Raw genomic sequence first — 12,916 nt, 5'->3', positions numbered from 1 at the left:
CGCGAGCACGGGCCCCCCTGTGCCCCCGGCCCCCGTGTGCTGCTTCCCTTTGGGCTGTGTCCGAAGCATCCAGCGGTGCCGGCAGCCGGCCCCAAGGCCCCCAGCTCGGAGAAGCGGGACATGAGCCCAGGGCTCAGCCAGCTCGAAGGATGGGCGGCTACTGGGCATCTGCATGGAGCATCCGCCTTGCTTGGCGCCCTGGGCAGGTTTCCTGCCTCGGTTTCCCCGTGCATCCCGGCGGGTGCTGGCGCGGCGGCCCCGGCAGCTCCTCCACCTCCTTTCGGGCAGGGGACAGAGTTGGAGCGCCGGGCGCCCGAGCACTGAGGCCTGGGGCCACGTGAGCCCTGGCCCTGCGGGCGCCTGTCTGTCCGCAGCCCCCATCTGTCGGGGCCGGTGCTGCCAGAAGGGACCCGAGCGCCCCGTCCCCGCGGGACCCTCCTCGCTGCCAGCTCGCCTGCTCCAGCCCGGGGGGAGCACGTGGGCGCCGGGGTGCTGCGGGCCGGGCTGGCGCGGCGCCCCGCGAAGCCGTCAGCACCTCCGGGCTGCCGCGGCATCGGGGGCTCGGCGGGGCCAGGCGCCCGTGGGGGGATGCATGTCTCGTGTCCCCCCCCCCCCCCGGCGCCAGCCCCGAGAGGGCCCTTAGCACCCGGCGGTGCCAGCGACACGTCCCAAAAATAGCGGCGGCGGAGGCCATATAAGCGGGGCGGGCGGGCGGGCGCGGGGCAGGCGACGGCGGAGCGGAGCCGGGGCCATGTGGGGGCCCAGCGCGGTGGTGTGCAGCGGGGGGCTGCTCTCGGGCGCCCGCCTGGGCTGCCGCGTGCGGGAGGAGGACGTGGGGCGCCGCGAGTCCTTCAGCGCCGAGTGGCTCGACCTGGTGCTCAGCACCCGGCCCGAGGAGGGGTGAGCGGCGGCGGCGGCGGCACCGCGCGGCGTTTCGGGGCTGCTGGGGGGGGGGGGTCCCAAGGGCTGGGAGGGGGCTTTGGGGTCCCCGTGGGGCTGCGGGAGGCTCCGGGGGTGTGTTTGAGGGGGTCCCCAGAGGTGTCTGAGGGTCCCCATGGGTTTGGCAGGCTGGAGGGGGGGGTCTCTGGGGCTCCAGGGGTGTGGGGGGCCCCCATGGGGCTGGGGGGCGGGGAAGGTCTCCAAGGGTCCCTGTGGGTCTGGGTGGGCCATGGGGGTCTCTGGGGTTCCCGTGGGGGTCCCTGTGGGGCTGTGCGGGATGTGGGGGGGGTCTCCAGGGTCGCTGTGGGTCCCCATGGGGCGGTTGCAGGATGTGGGGTGGTTTTGGGGGTCCCCATGGGTCAGTGAGGGATATGGGGGGGGGATCTCTATGGTCCCCATGGGGCAGCACGGGACATGGGGGTCTCGGGGGTCCCCATGGGGCTGTGGGTTCCCTGTGGGGCAGTGTGGGATGGGGGGGGGTCTCTGGGTCTCCATGGGGCAGTGCGGGATATGGGGGGATCTCTGTGTCCCCGTGGGGCGGTGCAGGACGCGGGGGGCTCGGGGGGGGGGTTCCAACACCCCCCCAACCCGAGCACCCCCCCGAGCTGCCGGTGCCCAGGTGGTGCCGGCGGGAGGCGGATGAGCGGCGCCGGGAGACGCTGGAGCAGCGCGGGGAGACGCGGGTGCTGGAGCAGCGCTCGCCCTGGGGGCTGGTGCGCGCCGGGCGCCTGGGGCAGCCGCTGGCCCAGCACCTGCTGCCCTACGCCCGCACCCTGCCCCTGCCCCTCTTCGCGCCCCCCGACCTGCGCGGCGCCAAGGCCGCCGTCGCCCGCACCCTCTCCCGCTCCCTCTCGCACGAGGCCCAGCGGGGCTGAGGGGCCCCGGCGTCCGGGCCGCGGGCAGGGGGCTGCAGCAGGCGCTGGGCTGGGCTCTAGTTCGCTAGCAGGGGGGTGAGCAGGTCGGCGGGGGAGGGGGGGGCAGAGGGGGGGCCCGGACTCCTGGGCCCGCTCTGCAGCCCTGGAGAAGCAGCGTGGGCAGATGGAGAGCATTGGGGTGGGGGAGCCCGGACTCCTGGGCCCCCACCCCGTAGCGGGGATCGCGGAGATTGCAGGGATCGCAGGGATCGCGGGGATCGCGGGGATCGCGGGGGCCGGTGGGGACGAGGCGCCCGGGGCAGAGCCGTGCCCAGCCGTGACTCGGTTTCCCCGGCGTGGAAGGGGGGGCTCTGAGCGCCCCCCACCCCCGGGACCGTGGACAAGCTGGGCGCCGGCGGGGGGGGCCCAGGGCCCGCGGGGGCCGCGGCGGGTTTCTGTGCCTGGTTTTTTTACCCATTTGACTTTCTTTGTACTGCAATAAAACGTCCAGCCTCGCCCTGCGGCTCCGCTGCTCGCGGGGGGCTCCGGGGGGGCTCCAGGGCCACGTTCCCAGGCTGCCCCAGCCCCGGCTCATCCCACTGTGCCGGGGGCTACGATGGATCACCATGCTTGGGGGGGAGGCGGTGGAAGATTTAGGGGACAAGGGGGGGGGGGGTTGACACCCCCCACACACACACCTGTGCACCCCTTTGGGCTTTGAATCGGGGAAACTGAGGCACAGCCTGTCACCTGCAGCTGGAGGGATCCAGGAGTCCTGTGGGGATTCGGGGGGGGGGGGATTTGCTTATATAATGTCCCCCCCTTTGCCAGCCCGGCCTGTCCCCGTGCCCGGGATGGCCCCAGTGCCAGCACCCAGATTAGCTGTTCCCTCCCGGCCGGATCCCGCTGTCCCTGGGCCCCCGCCAGCCCCTGTCCCTTCCCTGTGCCCATCCCATCCCTGTCCCCATCCCAGTCCCATCCTCATCCCTGTCCCATCCCCGTCCCCACATGCCACCCATGGGGCTTCAGCACCTTTATCCCGGCGTCAGGGGGCTAAATCCATCCCACCGCATCACCGCCAGTATCAGATGTGGCTGGGGTTTTGGGGGGGGGGGCCTTTAACCCCTTCCCTGTGCCCAGCCCCGAGCAGGTCTCATCCTGCTCCCGGCAGGTGGTGCCAGGCCCTGCTGTGGGCTGAGGCCCGGCATGCTCAGCTCACTGATGACATCAGCATGAGGGAGCACTGGGGGGGGGGGGGGTGTGGGGGGGGTGTCATTCTCCATCCCCATCCCTGGGGGCAGCACATGGGGGGTTCCCCCCCCCCCCCCCCCCCCCCCCCCAAATCCATGGGGCCAGACCCACAGACCTGGGGAGCTGAAAAGCCTCGCAAGCTGGGATCCGGGAGCCCGGACGCCTGGGCCCACTGGCACAGAGCGGGTGCCGGGGGCGTTGTTGCTGGCGCAGAGCGGCCGCGCGGGGCCGGATCCGGCGCCGCTGGAGCCCAGCCCGCGCCCCCGGCCCCCGGGGCTGACGCTAACCAGGTTAGCCGGGATGGACGGCCGCAATCACGGCGGCGCCGGGCACGGCCATAACTCACCGCCGGCCCCCGCAGCCCAGCCCGGCCGTGGATATAAGGCGGCGGCGGCGGCGGGGCGGGCGCGGGACCCGCAGCCCCTCGCCATGAGCAGCCTGGCCGCCGTCCGCGCGGGCTACGAGGGCTTCGACCCCCGCGCCTACCTGCAGAACAACTACGTGCCCCCCCGGGCCGACTTCTCCTCCGAGGACTGCGTGGTGCCCTGGAAGCTGCGGTGCCTGGCCGAGACCTTCGCCAGCGGTGAGGGCGGTGGCACGGGGAAACTGAGGCACGGACGGATGGGGTGGGAGAAGCCCCGGGCGCCTGGCTCCCCCCTATGTGCCCCCACTCGGGGGTCTGGCTCCCCTCTCCCCCCCCAGCCCCACGTGCCCATCCGGTGAGGGACCCCCGGCGTCCTGCCCCCCAGGTGAGATCCGCGGGCGCACCCTCATCGACGTGGGCTCGGGCCCCACCATCTACCAGCTGCTGAGCGCCTGCGACCACTTCGAGGAGATCGTGGCCACCGACTACCTGGCGGTGAACCGGGAGGAGCTGCGGCGCTGGGCGCGGGGCGAGCCCGGCACCTTCGACTGGAGCCCCTTCATCCGGCACGTCTGCAAGATCGAGGGCCGAGGGTAGGCACGGCGCTGCCACGGGGACGGGGTGGGCACGGAGTGGCGTGGGCACAGCGCTGGCACGGAGATGGGATGGGCACGGGGACGGCACCGGCATGGAATGAGCATGGGCACAGCGCCGGCATGAGGATGGGGTCGGCACTGGGACTGGGACAGGATGCGGATGGGAACGGGCACTGCGCTGGCACAGAGATGGGATGGGCACAAGGATGGCACTGGCATGGAGACGGGATGGGGATGGCACTGGGATGCACATGGGCACGGGGATGGCGCTGGCACGGGTATGGGCACAAGCATAGCGCTGGCACAGGGGCAGGATCGGCATGGGGATGGCACTGGGGTGGGCACGGGCACAGCGCTGGGATGGGGATGGGATGGGCACAAGGGATGGGGACAGCACTGGGACGGGTACAGGATGTGGATGGGAACGGGCACGGCGCTGGCACAGGGATGGGATGGTCACAGGGATGGTGCTGGCACGGGGATGGGCACGAGCATAGCGCTGGCGCAGGGATGGGCACAGGGGATGGGGACGGCACTGGTTGGGGACCTGGGAACACCCTGGCCCGGTCCCTGTCCCCGGCACCGGATGCTGAACCTGGCCCAAGCTCGGCAGCCAGAGCATGGCTGCTCCCACGTCCCGGCGAGTGCCGGGCTGATCCCTGTAGGAACGCAGCCCCACATCCCTGTGGGATCCCAGACCCACATCTGACAGGTACCAGGCTGATCCCCACGGGATCCCAGCCCCACATCCGTGCAGGATCGTGGCCCCACAGGTGCCAGGCTGATCCCCACGGGATCCCAGCCCCACATCCGTGCAGGATCGTGGCCCCACAGGTACCAGGCTGATCCCCACGGGATCCCAGCCTCACATCCGTGCAGGATCGTGGCCCCACAGGTGCCGGGCTGATCCCGCGGGCAGCAGCTCAGCCCCGCAGCCGCCGGGGCTGACGCCCGCGTCCCCGCAGGGAGCCCTGGCAGGACAAGGAGCGGCGGCTGCGGGGCCGGCTCCGGCGCATCCTGCCCATCGACGTGCACCAGCCCGACCCGCTGGGCGCCCCGCTGCGCCCGCCGGCCGATGCCCTGCTCTCCGCCTTCTGCCTGGAGGCCGTGAGCCCCGACCGGGCCAGCTTCGCCCGGGCGCTGGCCCACGTGGGCTCGCTGCTGCGCCCGGGCGGCCACGCGCTGCTGCTGGGCGCCCTCGGCGAGTCCTTCTACCTGGCGGGCGCCGCGCGCCTGCCCGTGGTGCCGCTGGCCGAGGACGACGTCCGCGGCGCCCTGGCCGGGGCCGGCTTCGCCCTCCGCGATTTCCGCTCCTACCTCATGCCGCCCGCCCTCAAGACCGGCGTGGACGACGTCGCCGGCGTCTTCTTTGCCCACGCGCAGAAGCCGCCCGAGGCCTGAGCCCCCTGGCCGGCCCCTGAGCCCCCGGGCGGCCCCGCCGGCTCCCTGCCGCAGCCGGATTTCGGAAGGATGCTCCCGAGCCCCCCCTGTCCCCTCCCCAGTGCCCCCCGCGCTGCCCCCAATAAACCTGGAGCTGCACGGCGTGGTGTGAGGCGGCCGCGGGCGCCACGGGGGGCGAGCGGCGAGCTGGGGTGTCCAGGCGTGGGGGCAGGTGCGTGGCAGGGCAAGCATGGGGTGTGCAATGGGGCGGGTGTGGGGTGTGCAATGGGGCAGCATGGGGTGCGCAATGGGGCAGGCGTGGGGTGCATGCAGAGAGGGTTGGGGGCACACCAAGGGCAGGTGTGGGGTGTGCAATGGGGCAGGCATGAGGTGCGCAATGGGGCAGGCATGGGGTGTGCAATGGGGCAGGCGTGGGGTGTATGCAGAGAGGGTTGGGGGCACACCAAGGGTGGGCATCGGGTGCACCGTGGGGTGCAGGATGGGTCCACCCCAGGGTGGATACAGGGCACGCCGTGGGGTGGGCATGGGGGGGGGGGCAGCAGGGGCTCCGGGGTGCAGCAGGTGCGCGGGGGTGCACAGCGGGGGGCGCAGGGGGGCCGGGGCGCGCGGTGGGGCTGGGCGACGCTGCCCCACGGCAGGGGTGCACAGCGGGGGGCGCAGGGGGGCCGGGGCGCGCGGTGGGGCTGGGCGACGCTGCCCCACGGCGGGGGCGCACAGCGGGGGGCGCAGGGGGGCCGGGGCGCGCGGTGGGGCTGGGCGACGCTGCCCCACGGCGGGGGCGCGCAGCGGGGGGGGTGGCAGCAGCCAGGCACAGGTGCAGCAGCTTGAACTCCAGCTTTATTCGGAGCCGGCGACACGCGGGGGCGAGGGGGGACCGCGGGGGGCACAGCCCCTCTCCAGGGCTCCCCGAGGGCCGCAGGTGGGGGGCACGCACCCCCCCCAGCCCCAAGGCACCGCGCCAGCCCCACACATTACAGCCCGGACCCCCACGTCAGGCAGGGGACGAGCGGGCGACAGCGGAGCGACGCCCCGAGCACCCCCGGGCGTGCACAGCGCGCAGGCACCATCGCGCACAGCCGGCACGCGCACAGCCGGCACGCACACCCGCTCGTGCACAAGCGCCGCGCGCCGCCGTGGGGCACGCTGCCGCGCGTGCACACACACAGCCACCCCGGCTCCGTGCCCCCCCCGCCACCCGCGTCCCCCCGCTGCCCACCGGCCCCGGCGGCCGTTGCCACCTCGCGGCTGCCGGGCTCCACGGCAGCGGCGGCCGCCGGCGCGCTCGGACCCCCGCGCTGAGCAGGCGGAGCGAAGCGAACCTCGGAAGGCGACGGAAGGCAGGAGCCTGCGGCCCGGGGGGGCCGAGGGGGCCGAGGGTTGGCTTGGCACATGGTGGGGGGGCCGCTCTTCCCCCGGCGGTGCTAGTCCACTTTGAAGAGGTCCGAGTTGGCCTTCAGGAGGTAGAGGCTGTCATCCACGAGGAAACTGCGGAGAGGAGGAGGAGGAGGAGGAGATGTGGGCGGCTGCCGGGGGCCGCGAGGAGGGTTGGGGGCGCCAGCGCCGCGGTTTGGGACACAGGGATCCCCCAGCGAGCACAGCCAAACCTCGAGGATCCCGGGGAGCAGCAGCGGGGTCCCCCCAGCACCCCGTGGGCAAGAGAGGGGCATCCAGCACCCCAATCGCAACAGAGGGGCCCCCAGCACCCCGTGGGCAAGAGAGGGGTGCCGGGGGCGCAGCGGGGACCGGGCACCGACCTGTAGAAGAGCACGTTGAGGGGGATGGTGCTGATGTGCCACATGGCGTGGGCGTCCAGCACCCAGAAGAGCGGCGGGAAGTCGAGGAGCTCGAGCAGGGCGAGGGCCTGCAGCAGCAGCACCACCACGGCGCACTTCCAGACGTGCGGCAGGCGCGGGCGGTTCTGCACGCACCACCACAGCCACCAGAAGAGGTTGAGGAGGCCTGGGGAGCACCAGGGAGACGGGAGCACCCGCTCGGCGCGGGGCCGGACCCGCCGGCGCCGCCTCCCGGGATCGGCCTCCGACCCGCAGCCACCGCCGTCTCCTCCCGCCCGCGGACGAACGCGCGTTGGGGCCTCACCGATGGCCACGTTCGCAGCCATGTTGTAGCCGTAGTCAAAGCGGACGAGCGTCAGGTAGGAGATGTGGCAGGTGAGGAAGAGGAGGAGGAAGGCCCTGAAGATGCTGATTAAGGCTGGCCGTCTCAGCCCTAGCGTCCTTGGGGGAGGGCAAGGAGGAAGGAGTTCGTGCGGCGCCCGGCCTCCCCGGTGCTCTGCCTCACGGCTCGGCTCCTCGCCGGCCCCGCCAGCATCCCCGGGAGCCGGGACGGGAGCAGGGTGCCGGCCGGAGAGGGCGAGCAGAGCGCGGGCCCAGCGCGGCGCCGCGGCTCACCTGACGCAGCACAGGTAGATGGAGTGCAGGACGACGGCCGAAGCACAGAAGTAATCCAGTTTCTGCGAGACGAGAGGCCTGGTTGGAAGTGCCGAGAGCGAGGACGGCGCAGACGCGGTTTCAGAGGGTCAAGAGCTCTCGGGACAAACCCAGCAAGGTCCAGAGGCAAGAAAATCCCTCTGGACCCAGGCAGGGACAACCAGACGCCAGGACAGGTGTGGGGACAGAGGGTGACGAAGCCACAGGACAAGTCGGGAAGGGGCAGTCCCACAGCCACCGACACGCCAGCTCTGCAGGGGGACACTCACCTCCGTCACGGCCGTGTCCTTCGTATGGAAAACAGTGGACCAGAACCAGGCGTTTAAGGAGACCTAGGGGAGGAGGCGGACGGTTAGACATGGAAATCTCAGGCCGGGACGCTCGTGACCCTGGGAGTCTTGGGAGAAGAAGCAGACCAGCAACACACTCTCAGTCTCCACTTAAACCCCGTAAGCCCTTTGCCCAGCGGAGGCCTTCGCAGGCTCTCCCGTTCCGGGGCGCCCGCAGCATCCCTGGACCCCTCGCTGCTCGGCGCCCCGTTGCCAACAGCTCTGACTCCCAGCCTGACCGGCGAACGCCAGGCTCAGCCGGCGAGAGGGACGCGGCCCACGGCGCCCACTGAGAGCGGGAACGCTCCGACGCCAAACCCCGTCTGCAGAGCCGCGAGAACCGGTGCGGCTACACTTAATCGCCTTGTTAACCGCGGCACGCTGGATGGGAAGAGATTAAACAGCCATTGCTATTAGCTAAGTGCCAATTACTAGTTTCCATCACGTTCCCCCTAACCAGCTTGTCAGTCTCATTATCAGACAAGAGTGCCCCGAAAATTGGATCTGGAGACACGAGCTGCTGGGGCAGGCGGCAGCTAATGGAGCTGTGCAGGGTTTGCTGATCAGCTGTTTATTTAAAAGCCCTCGAGACTCTGCTCTCTGGCAGAGGATGCCCAGGCAAGCGCTGCCTGCCCAGCGCTGCTCCGAACGCAGAACCTCCTCCTCCTCCGCCACTCGCACGCCGGCCGCGGCTGCTGGGCAGCGGCACTGCCACCAGCACCGCCGGGAACCGGCATCGGCTCTCTCACCCGGGCAGGAAGACAACGCGCTGCGGTGGGATCACAGGGCTCGTTTTGTGCCTGGATGATTTTTATAAGCAGCAACACCCCCGACAACGACCTGAGCAGCAAGCGGCCAAACCCCACGCCCCGGCACTCCGGGCAGCTCCCGCGGGGCGAGGAAAGCGGCTCCCTCCCACGCGCAGGTCTGTATTCACTGGTGGCAATTTCCCCCCTGCCCTGGCGCAGGGAGACAACGGTGGGCGAGAGGCACCGGACGCTCGCGGCCCGGCGAGAAGCCCCTGCGCAGAGCCTGTCCCCTCGGCCTGCCAAAGCCGGCGGCGGCGGCGAAGGAGGGAGTGTGGCCCCGAGAAGGACGGCTCTGCGGAGCGCGGGGACAGTGCCGTCCATGGGGAGGGCAGGGCTGCGGGCTCCCCCGCGGCAGCGGGACCCTACGGAGCACATCCTGCTGCTCCGGGGCACCGAAACTGGCTCAGAGAGGACTGACCCCTCTCGCAGGGGCGACGTATCAGTCACCGCTGAGCAGGGAGCCCTTCAGCCTGCTGGGCCCTGCAATAACCCCAGGGGGATTCCGGGTCCCTGCGAGAAGGGGGAGACGGTGCAGGCTAAAAGGGGACCCCGGAAGGCAGCGGTGAGGAAGCGGGACGCGGCTCCTCGCCGCTGCACCGCCCTGCCCTCCCCGGGCAGCGGGGCAAGGCGCCGCGCGGCTCACCCAGGCGAAGGTGATGCACGTGTGGTACATGGGCGAGGAAGGCGGGACGGAGGCTTTGTAGCGGTGCAGCATGACGAAGCTGGCGAGTCCGTTGAGGAAGGAGGCGAAGGCAGACGCGGGCTCCTGGAAGAACAGGAAGCGAGAGAAGGGCCACTGGAACAGAAAACAGGAGGGAGACGGACGACAGAGACGTTAGCGGTGCGGATCGCACGCGGGAGCCGGGGTAGTTCGGCGGCCGAAGGGATGGGGCAGGGGAGGACAGCCCGGGGCAGGGGGCAGCCCCACGTTTCCCCCCCGCGCGCGCGGCGCCGGCCCGGCTCACCTTGCCGTGGAACTGAGGCACTTTGTAGCCGCCCTGGACGTAGACCCGCACCGTGAGCCACATGCACTCGTACTTGCAGTCATCTCGGCAGGTCCAGCCTGCAGCGGGGGGAGAGGAGCTGGCGGCCAGCGCAGGCCTCCGAGGATGGGGAAGGGTCTCCCGGGGCTCAGCCCTTCCTGGGTGCCCCGTCCCCAGTCACAGAGCCCCCTCCAGTCAGTCCCAGTGCAGACACTGGTGTGACCATTGGGCAGCGCAGCCTGAACACCACAGCAGCTGGGGGTGCTGGGGCCCAGACTGGGGCAAGGAGGAGCCCACTGGGGTTTGCCTTGCCCAGCTGGGGGGATCCCCACTGCGTTGGGCACAGGCAAGGGCAATGCCTGAGCTCCAGAGTCTCCCCCAGTGCCCCCCAGCATGCCCCAGTGCCTCCTCAGTATAGCCCAGTGTCCCCCAGCATGGCCCTGCACCCCCCAGGACAGCTCAGCGTCCTCCCAGAGTGGTTCAGCACAGCCCAGCACTCCCCAGCACAGCCCCAATAAGGCCCAGTAACACCTGCCATGGCACAGCACTCCCCAGCATGCCCCCAGTATGGCCTAGTGTCCCTCAGCATGGCCCAGTGACCCCCAGTATGGCCCAGTGACTCCCAGCATGCCCCCAGTATGGCCTATGGTCCCCCAGCATGGCCTCATGACCCCCAGAATGGCCCAGTGACCCCAGCACAACCACAGGATGGCCTAATATCCCCCAGCATAGCCCAGTGACCCTCAGTACGGCCCCAGGATGGTGCAGTGACCCCCAGGATAGCCCCGTAATCCCCAGCATGCCTCCAGGATGGTCTAGTGACCCCTAGGATGGCTCCAGGATGGCCCAGTGACCCCCAGCATGGCCCAGTGACCCCCAGCATGCCTCCAGGATGGTCTAGTGACCCCCAGGATGGCCCCAGGATGGCCCAGTGACCCCCAGGATGGCCCAGTGACCCCCAGCATGCCTCCAGAAGGACCCAGTGACCCCCAGAATGGCCCAGTGACCCCCAGGATGGCCCAGTGACCCCCAGCATGCCTCCAGGATGGCCCCGTGACCCCCAGGATGGCCCAGTGACCCCTAGCATGCCCTCAGTATGGTCTAGTGTCCCACATTATGGTCCAGTGACCCCCAGCATGGCCCAGTACGGCCCCAGCACGGCCCGATCCGGCCCCACAGCCCCGTGGCCGCTCGCCGGCCCCGCTCGGGGAGGAGCTTCCGAGGGGCGGGACCTCGTCAGGAGGCGTGGCCTCCCCGCGCCCAGCCAATGGGTGCGCGGGGCGGGCCCGGCCGTACCTGTGAGGCTCATGTAGAGCGGCTGGCGGGCGCGGAAGTGCCGCAGCGCCGCCCCCGAGCAGTTGCGCTGCTCGCAGCGGGCCAGGCAGTCCCGGTACAGCGGCTCCCGGTCGCCCTGCGAGCCGCGAGCCGGGCCCGGCGCCGCCGCCGCCCCCAGCAGCAGCAGGAGCGCGGCCCGAGCGGCGCCCCGAGCCGCCATCGCCGCCCGGCCCCGCCGCTTCCGGCCGCTGCCCCGGAAACGCTGCGGCGCCGCGGAGCACGGCGGGATATAGCGCCCCCAATGGCCGGGGAGCATCACGGGATATAGCGCCCCCCAATGGCCGGGGAGCATAATGGATACAGCGCCCCCAATGGCCGAGGAGCATCACGGGATATAGCGCCCCCAATGGACGGGGGACATCAGGAGTTATAGCGCCCCACTGTGGCCGGGGAGGATCACGGGATATAGCGCCCCACTGTGGCCGGGGAGGATCGCGGGATATAGCGCCCCACCCAGAGGCTCATGGGACACAGGCCGGAGGTCAGAGCGGCCCAGGGGCCTAGTGGCTCCTGCCGCCCCCTCGCCGCTGCCCCGGGGCCTGGGGGCCGCGCTCGCCCTCGCCCCTTCCCTCCCGGCCCCTTGGAGCCGCGCGGGGCCCTTGGCAGCCGGGGCCGGCTGTTCTCAGGCGCCGACCGCGGGGCCGCGAGGCCCGGGCCCGCGCCGGAGCCGGAGCCACGAGCCGCCCCGGCGCGGGAACCGGAGGCCCCCCCCCCCGGCGCGGCTCCGGGGGCTCGGCGCCGTGAATGGGGCCCATTCTCCGGCCGGGGCCCAGCGCGTCCAGCCCCGCGGCGGCCCTGCCAGCCCGGCTCCTCCCTCCGCCGCGCTCCCCAGGGACCACGGGAATGCGGCCGGCCATGGCGGCGCGCGCGGCAGCGCGGCCCAAACCGGACCCCCCCCCCGGCTGCCCCCGGAAGCCCGGAGCCCCGCTTCCCCCCGGGGCAGCGGAGCAAGGTCCTAGTTCCCAGGATGGTCCCGGCATGGGGACAAACGCCAGCTCCAGGCCACCCCGGCAGGGACCCACCACCTGCTGCCAGGCTGTCGGCAGAGAGAGTGCTCCTGGGACTGTCCCCTGCCCCAGGGCTGCTCCCTTGTCCCCAAACCCCGGGACTTTCTCCATACTCCAGCACTGTTCCCTACCCCAGGACTGTCCCCTTGTCCCCATATCCCAGCACTGTCCCTATACCCCAGGGCTGTCCCTCATCCACCCCATGCTGCAGGACTGTCCCCTGCACCCCAGGGTTGTCCCCATATGCCAGAACTATCCCCATATCCCAGGACTGTCCCCCTGTTCCTATATCCCAGGACTATCCTTATACACTAGGACTGTCCCCTACTCCAGGACTGTCCCCATACCCCAGCACTGTCCCCTGTACCCAAACCCCAGGACTTTCTCCATACCCCAGCACTGTCCCCATACCCCAGGACTTTTCTATACACTAGGACTGTCCCCTACCCCAAGGCTGTCCCCCTGTCCCCATATCCCAGGACTTTCTCCATACCCCAGGACTGTCCCTGTATGCCAGCACTGTCCCCATACCCTAGGACTGTCCCCTTGTCCCCATACCCCAGCACTGTCCCTATACCCCAGGGTTGTCCCTCATCCACCC

The 12,916-nt window shown here is 71.2% G+C and overlaps 3 protein-coding genes across 4 annotated transcripts; 2 read left to right on the top strand and 1 right to left on the bottom strand.

Annotated features, from left to right (window-relative positions):
* Window positions 1-751: 751 nt before the first annotated feature.
* TCAP (titin-cap) lies at window positions 752-1,814 on the top strand. The gene is made up of 2 exons (XM_067312160.1): window positions 752-900; window positions 1,559-1,814. The coding sequence occupies exons 1-2, from the start codon at window positions 752-754 to the stop codon at window positions 1,812-1,814; spliced, it is 405 nt and encodes a 134-aa protein (XP_067168261.1).
* A 1,408-nt stretch (window positions 1,815-3,222) lies between these two features.
* On the top strand, window positions 3,223-5,449 carry PNMT (phenylethanolamine N-methyltransferase). Its single transcript, XM_067312033.1, has 3 exons — window positions 3,223-3,627; window positions 3,794-4,001; window positions 4,970-5,449. The coding sequence occupies exons 1-3, from the start codon at window positions 3,345-3,347 to the stop codon at window positions 5,403-5,405; spliced, it is 927 nt and encodes a 308-aa protein (XP_067168134.1). The 5' UTR covers window positions 3,223-3,344; the 3' UTR covers window positions 5,406-5,449.
* A 775-nt stretch (window positions 5,450-6,224) lies between these two features.
* PGAP3 (post-GPI attachment to proteins phospholipase 3) lies at window positions 6,225-11,468 on the bottom strand. 2 transcript variants are annotated; one of them, XM_067311901.1, is made up of 8 exons: window positions 11,270-11,468; window positions 9,956-10,053; window positions 9,634-9,786; window positions 8,122-8,184; window positions 7,814-7,875; window positions 7,503-7,639; window positions 7,160-7,364; window positions 6,225-6,890 (listed from the first exon to the last, which is right to left on the bottom strand). In XM_067311901.1, the coding sequence occupies exons 1-8, from the start codon at window positions 11,466-11,468 to the stop codon at window positions 6,827-6,829; spliced, it is 981 nt and encodes a 326-aa protein (XP_067168002.1). In that variant the 3' UTR covers window positions 6,225-6,826. The 2 variants fall into 2 exon arrangements, with proteins under 2 accessions (XP_067168002.1, XP_067168003.1); XM_067311902.1 differs by having other exon boundaries at window positions 9,634-9,756.
* Window positions 11,469-12,916: the final 1,448 nt, after the last annotated feature.

The sequence above is a fragment of the Apteryx mantelli genome, chromosome 28 (genome assembly GCF_036417845.1).
Source record: "Apteryx mantelli isolate bAptMan1 chromosome 28, bAptMan1.hap1, whole genome shotgun sequence".
NCBI lineage: Eukaryota > Metazoa > Chordata > Aves > Apterygiformes > Apterygidae > Apteryx > Apteryx mantelli.
The sequence above is the reverse complement of the archived record's forward strand: the minus strand, read 5'-3'. Positions and strand labels throughout refer to the sequence as shown.

Coding starts and splice junctions, on each gene's coding strand:
- TCAP (XM_067312160.1), top strand. CDS start 752: ATGTGGGGGCCCAGCGCGGTGGTGTGCAGCGGGGGGCTGCTCTCGGGC. Junction 901..1,558: donor AGCACCCGGCCCGAGGAGGG/GTGAGCGGCGGC, acceptor GCCGGTGCCCAG/GTGGTGCCGGCGGGAGGCGG.
- PNMT (XM_067312033.1), top strand. CDS start 3,345: ATGGACGGCCGCAATCACGGCGGCGCCGGGCACGGCCATAACTCACCG. Junction 3,628..3,793: donor GGCCGAGACCTTCGCCAGCG/GTGAGGGCGGTG, acceptor CCTGCCCCCCAG/GTGAGATCCGCGGGCGCACC. Junction 4,002..4,969: donor TGCAAGATCGAGGGCCGAGG/GTAGGCACGGCG, acceptor GCGTCCCCGCAG/GGAGCCCTGGCAGGACAAGG.
- PGAP3 (XM_067311901.1), bottom strand. CDS start 11,468: ATGGCGGCTCGGGGCGCCGCTCGGGCCGCGCTCCTGCTGCTGCTGGGG. Junction 7,640..7,813: donor ATCTACCTGTGCTGCGTCAG/GTGAGCCGCGGC, acceptor CCCTCCCCCAAG/GACGCTAGGGCTGAGACGGC. Junction 7,365..7,502: donor GGCTGCGAACGTGGCCATCG/GTGAGGCCCCAA, acceptor GGTGCTCCCCAG/GCCTCCTCAACCTCTTCTGG.